The 6,940-nt window shown below is 40.1% G+C and overlaps 1 protein-coding gene across 10 annotated transcripts in view; it reads right to left on the bottom strand.

Moving 5' to 3' along the window:
* The window catches only part of Gphn (gephyrin), a 508,902-nt gene that overhangs the window by 8,407 nt on the left and 493,555 nt on the right, over positions 1-6,940 (bottom strand). For all 10 annotated transcript variants that reach the window (XM_005399100.2, XM_005399099.2, XM_005399098.2 and 7 more), the window contains 2 exons: positions 6,580-6,644; positions 1,982-2,085 (listed from right to left, as the gene is read on the bottom strand). In XM_005399100.2, the coding sequence (XP_005399157.1) occupies positions 1,982-2,085; positions 6,580-6,644 (169 nt within the window). The remainder of the gene's footprint in view (positions 1-1,981; positions 2,086-6,579; positions 6,645-6,940) is intronic.

The following is a 6,940-nucleotide window of genomic DNA, read 5'->3' on the forward strand; positions in this document are numbered from 1 at the left end:
TTGGTTTTTCTCTGGTACCGGGAACCGAACTCACGACCTTGCGCTTGCCAGGCAGGCGCTTTTGCCGCTGAGCTAAATCCCCAGCTCCTGGGAAGTACTTATTCTAAATGGATGCTCTTCTGAATGCTTTGATAAAAAGGGTCACATTTTCTATGCTGATCTTTTATTTATTTATTTATTTTTTGTACCAGAAATCAAACTCAGGACCTTGTGCTTATCAGGCAGGTGCCGTGCCACTGAGCTATATCCCCAGCCCTGATCTTTTGAAAATAACGCAGTACTGCCCTCCCCCTAGGGTGGTAATAGTGGAGTCTAGCAGCGTATGCCAACATAACTTTCGATATCTCTCCCACTTCCCCAGAGCAGCAACGGACTGTGGCATGTATCACGGAGAGCAGGAGCAAGTGGTATCTCTGAGCTGCACCTTGCATGAGAAGAGAGGTAAGAGTCACCCTGCCTCAAGGGTGTGAACAGTGCGGTGAAGGTGTGTGGGTGATTTATGGAGTTAAAAACAGAAGGGACGAACAGCCAGACATACTGATGACCCGTGCTGGCGGCTCCAATGACACAACCTAAGAGAAAGGCATCGGATTCCCAGATGGATTCTCAGGTCCCTGAGCTGACTGGAAGTGGGCGGCACACGAACGATATCAAGTGTCCGCGTGGTCGCACAGCACCGCCGCACCTATGCTATCAGAAAGGGTGGCTGCCGTAAAGTCAGGCTGAAGAAGACACGATGGATGTTACAAAGAAAAATAAATACAAGGACTCATAGGAAATTCTCAGAGGCAAACAGAAGTCTCTTACAACAGTGTGGATTTCTCTTACTTCTTTAGTTTGGTAAATTCAGTATCACTGGTCTGTCTCCACTTAAGCCTTAGAACTCTCACCTTCTGACTTGACCAGAATACTTTTGTTCACCGATGGCTTTTTTTTTTTTCAACTTAATTTCAAATAAGGCCACTACTGGGATTGTTGAAAAAGAGAAACAAACTACTGACTCTTTAATAAAATCTTAAGGAAAGATGTTTTTATATTGGTCCACAGTCTCAGTATTTAGAAGGTCAATGTTAAGAACATCTAAAGCCCAGATTTTCTAAATGTTTTTATTCTATGTATTCTCAGAGTAATATTTTACTAATATTTCCTTTCTTCTTCTATGTTTCATGTTCTTTGTGTCAGTTAACAATAATAGTCTGTCATATCTGAATTTATTTCAGAACTCTTGAAAAGTAATGGTTTAATACTGTAGTTTATATTGTCAAGAAAGTTGTTACTAGTAATCTAGAGTGTGATATAATTAATAGAGTAGTGAGTTACATTGAGAAGTGTTGGTGGAGAAAGGAACTAATTCCAAGTGACTTTTACTGTAGGTGTAATTCCTCAGTTTTGGGAGTCCTTTGCTAAAAAAATAGGGTCACCCTGGTCCTATAGCACTAGGGTCTCTTTCTAGTTCTTTGATTTTTTTTTTTTTTTTTTTTTTTTAGGTACTGGGAATCAAACTCATGACCTCAGGCTTGCCAGGCAAGCGCTTAAGATGCTGAGTATATCCCCGGCCCTTCTTTGAGTTTTTAGAAACTTATGTGAAATTTATCAGTGGGAGTCACAGAAAAAGTGAGCTGGGTAACCATCCTCTGTGAGTTTACACTGGGAAGCAGAATTCTTGTCCCTTGTTCTACAAGGTGGTGCTAAGGTGCTGTTAAGGTGGTGCCACTTTCGTTCTACTACCCACTTAATGTTTTAAGCCTTGCTCTCTGGACTTCATAAACTTCTAGGTGCAAACAATGATTTCCTTTTGAAGTTATACAAGGGAATAAAGGTGAAACTTTCCCCTCCATTTTCTATTACAGAGGGAAAAATATTACCACATTTGCCATAAAACTGATATGAAATTCTGCATGTTTGTTTTGGGAAGTCAGAGAGTCAGGTCCTTAGTTGCTATCAGGCTTCTATTTAGTTTCCGGTCATTAGAAAGCATTACCCTGGCTTTGATGATGGTCGGGCGAGGATCCAAGATGCCCTGCATCTTTCTCAGTGCAGGCACAACGAAGAGATTGCAGGTGACCACAGCTGATACAGGATTCCCTGAAAGTCAACCAAGCAGTTATTTACAGTCTGTCACATAAAAATTTGCCAAATAGTTACATCTGTCCATGCCTTCAGGTATCACGGAATGTGACGGAAGTGACCAACTACCAGTGTTTCTCCTTCTGAATCACCTTGAATCCAAGAGGCTGACACAAGGCAGGTATAGCTGACCAAATGCCACAGGTGATGTGAACACTTAGGTCTTCCAATACAACACAGAAAACGTTTGACACCGTTTCTGCCTTCCTGACAGTCATGCGTTGAAAGCCATTACTAATCCTGGCAAGAACCCTCCCCTCATCCTCTCCTCAGTGAGGTCACTGAGCCCAGGCCTGCACGCTTTGTACATACTCTACCGCTGAGCATGTGCCCCTTAATTTGTTAAGTTTTAAAGCAGGTTAAATGTTTTACATGTCTTCTTGCTATTTTTAAAGCATTTAAAAATTATTGTAGTAATATGAGCTTGGTAACAAAAATTAGAAAGTATAAATAAACGTAAGGAAATTTACCTATAACTATTTCTACCCAGAATTTCCTCAAATTAAAAAAAAAACCAAATATTTTAAGATGTAAAGCTTTGAAGATGAATACTGTTATGGACAGAATTGTGTCTCCTTTAATTTACCAGAGGAAGCCTTAACCCTTAGTGTGGTTATATGTAGAGACACAGCCTTTAAAGAGGTGGGTGAAGTCAAATGAAGACACAGGGCTTCAGGCTAAACCAACACAACTGATGTCCTTATAAAGAGCAAGTGATGCCAGAAGTGTCTGCAGACACAGAAGACCATTTAGGGATATGGTGAGAAAGTGGCCTTCTGTAAGCCAGGGGGAAAGGCTCCCTAGAGAACAACCTGGCTGGCCCCTTGACTTTGGACCTCTGGCTTCTAAATCATGAAAAAGTTAATTTCTTTCTTTCTTTTTTTTTGAGATAGGGTCTCCCTATGTAGTTCAGGTTAGCCTGGCCTCACTATGGAGCCCAGGCTGGCCTCGAACTTGCTGTGCACCTCCTGCCTCAGCCTCCTGAATGCTGGAATTACAGGCATGAGACATCATGGCTGGCTTGAAAAAAATAATTTCTATTAAGCTACCCATTCTGTGGTATTGTTATGGCAGCTGTAACAGACTGCCACGGATACCAAGTTCTTTATCTCTTTCTCTCTCTCTCGCTATTATATTTTGAACAGGGAGAGGCTGGAGGGTTTAACCCAGGGCCTTGGCACAGAATACACCCTAGCCCTCTTTTTCCTGTTTTTGTTTTTCACTTTGAGACAGGGTCTTTCTAAGTCACTAAATTGCTCAGGCTGGTCTTGGACTTGAACTTGTGATCCTCTCCAGCTTCCTTCAGCTCCCAGAGTGCTGGGATTACAGGCGCATGTCATCACACGTAGCTTCAAGTTCTTTTACAGTTTTAAGAATTTGAGAAATTCACTTGTACCTCTCCAAGAAGAAATCTAGGTGTGCCATGCACCTCATAGGGAGAAAGAGTGGGCTATGAAAAACAACAACAACAACAACAAAACTGGGTGTGAATAATAGATTTCACTGCTTGTATGCATTTTTAACTAATCGAACTACACAAATTTGGCAAATTTCAAACCTTGTTGAGTCTAACTTTACTCATTTACAAAATGAAGAGCGTGGACTATAAGATTTTCAGGATCCTTTCTGGTTCTAAAATTCTAATTTTATTCATTCTTTCATAAAGTTGTATGTGAATATGTATGGACCAAGAGGTAGTGGTGGAATAGGTTATTAGCTTTTTTAGGTTCCCTTAAGCGCTGCTAGTTTCCTCTTCAAAGTAAAAGGTAATGAACATTTCATTGTATTATTAGGAAAAGCCATACATTTAATTCTTTTTTACCAAAATTAAATTTTAAAAATTTAAGTTGTTAAAAAATACAAAAGTAGAGTTCAACTGAATTTCTCAAATTCTTAAAACTGTAAAAGAACTTGAAGCTATGTGTGATGACATGCGCATGGTACTGGAAAAAAAAACAAAAACAAAAACTGAAAGTAGTTAAGAATGTATTTTTTTAAAACTGTAGAAAGTAATGAGTGATAGTAATAATTTCAGTGGAAAAATAAGTTGTACAACAGAACAGCAGATTGCTAAGGGGAATCAATTACTCTTCCCTTGCCTCAAAATACCAGTGATTACAAAATTTCTATAATATCACTGGTGTATAACAGTACTGTTCAATAATGAACTGCTCCAAGGGTGATAGGTAAGCAGAGCAAGGTGCTTTGGAAGACTCCAAGGAACAGTGTGATTCTCCACTGACTGGAGTACTGCCAATTCACTTAGAGTTAAGTAGGCTACAGAAATATCAACATCAAATAGTGTGCCATGATCACAGAAAGGCTCAACTGCACCGTTACTGACATTCCGAGTCCCACAATACATTGCACACATGAGAAAGTGTGCTAAACAGCCTGTCTCTCACTCACTTGGGTAGAAGCAGCATCTGGCACTGCTCCTGGGGTCACTTGCATTACCCCAAAGTCTACATATGAGGCTGTATTCAATATATGACTATTGCTATATGGCTGTACCAAGATCTGAACCAAGTGGGGTTTATAATTTGGTGCTTTGAAATACTAAAAAAAAACAAAAAACAACAACTTTTAAGGATAAAAAAAGAACTGCTCTGTATAAGATAAAGAACCAGATAGAGTGGTACAAAAAAGTTGTAAACAGTGGTTATTTTTGTGTAGGTGGGGGATTATGGATAACATTACTTTATGCTTATTTGTATTTTCCAATTTTTCTTGGTAGTGAATGTTGCTACAGTAATTTTCAAAATTAAAAAACAACAAGTGAATACACAACACTTTTAAACTGTCTAAAGTGGATCAAGATTAGTGATAATCTTCAGATATGTGTACTCAAGCAAAGCAGTAATATACTTTAGAAACTGAAGTCATTTGGGGTCGAGAAGGTAGCTCAGTGGTAGAATACTTGCTCAGCATTCATGAGGCCCTGGGCTCCGTCCCCAGCCCGAACCAAGCCAAACCAAAAACCAAAACCAAAACAAACAAACGAAACCAACCAACCAAACAAGTAAACCCTCCAAAAGAAACCTGACACTTTGTAATCTGAACCACCTTGCTGGTCTGCATGAACCTGTGAGTTGTTGCTGCCCTCTTTTGGTTCATTCAGTCTGAGCAGAAAAGGTTTTGAATAAAAGTAACAACTTGAAGATAGGTCTTCATTTCATAATTTCTCAGGCAGATCAACAACATTTCATTAGTAATGGTGAGATAGGTTCCCGCAATAACCTTTACTGCTCTACTATCGCTGATGGTCTGCAGGATGAGTCAGGTCTTCTGTAGACAAAGCAGTCTTCTTTTTATGAAACGGTTTTCAGGGATTCCAAGGACATATTAAATTAGATAGGGGAGTTTTATGCTACAGATACACTGTGAGGACTATCTTACTTATGTATTCCCTCAACATTTTCTACAAGATGAATATCTCTTTTATGCTAATGGGGCTTAAAAATGTTACAGTTTTAAAATGTTCTGCTTGGCTCCATGTCTTTATATTTTTATTCTGAAATTTTCTTGAAGAGCAAATAAAAGTCCCAAACCTATGAGATTTGTGACTGGGAAAGGAATAAGTAGGCTAATTCTGAAGGAATCTGTGTGCTTAAAAAAATGGGAACCAGGACAGCATTATTAGAGGATACTTTTAAAAGTTAAAAAATAACAAGTAGCTATACAAAAGTCCTAAATGGCTTTAAAGCTTGTCACGATGTTATAATGACCTTAAAGACATGGCCAAAAATCATAAAAGTGAATTTTAAAATCCGTGTAAAATGAACCGCTTTGGTTCTTCTACAATCTCACCCTGTGAGTTTCTGCTCATGTGGGCGCTGGGGTGGTGATGGTGAGGCTGTCACGCTGACAAAGTGTTGGACGTGGCTCACCTGTACAGCGCGAGAGTCCTCTCCTTCCCACTCTCCCTCCCCCTCCAGCCACCTCAGACTGGTAGGGAGTGGAGGCAGCTTTGTATTTTTATATTTTGTGGCACTGGGAATCAAACCCAGAGCCTCATGCATGTTAGCCAAGCCCTAGCCTGAGCTCTTAGTTTTTGATCTAATATTTACCAGGGTGACTCCCAGCTCTATGGACCCTTGAGGATAATATTTCTAGTGAGAGATGATTAGAGGGCTAGCTGATCAGCTTCCCAGAAGGAGAAGGCAGGTGCTCTAGCGATAGCCAGCATTTCACGATCGTCGTAGGTTCTGGAGTGTGCTCTGGCGGAGAGTATCTAGTTTGACTTTCCCACCAGCCTGTGAAGCAGGCTTTAATCCCATTTCATAGGTGTGGAAACAGCCTCAGAGCAGAATTTGCTAGGAAACCTGAATCTTCAGTCCAGGTCTTTCAGATCCCAGAGCCACGGATATGATCGGGGACTGCTCACGTGAGAAGTCCAGAAAGTTTTTGGTCATTTTTCCAGAAAAAGAAGAAAATTTCTGTGATTCTTACCTGGTAGTGCAAAAATAATTTTTCTTACTCCATCAATATCCAAAGTTGCAAATGTTGTTGGCAGGCTAGAGGAGAAAAGAAGAGGTAACTTGTGAGTGACTGCTAAGTAACCTGACAAGCACGTGAGTGCTCCGGTTGTTTTGTTCGTGGCTATCCAGTCAGATCACTCATTATGCAAGGCACTTTGCTGTTGATCTGCCTTTAAAACTTTTTACTCTGAAGTATTTCAGGACCATTTAAATAAATGTACATAAATTTATGAGTCACTAAACTTCCAGGTTGTCTGTAGCTCACTCTTTCTCTTCTTTTTTTTTTTTTTTTTGGTTTTTCTCCGGTACCGGGAACCGAACTCACGACCTTG

Source organism: Chinchilla lanigera, unplaced genomic scaffold (assembly GCF_000276665.1).
Source record: "Chinchilla lanigera isolate Chin_1 unplaced genomic scaffold, ChiLan1.0 scaffold00065, whole genome shotgun sequence".
NCBI classification, from domain to species: domain Eukaryota; kingdom Metazoa; phylum Chordata; class Mammalia; order Rodentia; family Chinchillidae; genus Chinchilla; species Chinchilla lanigera.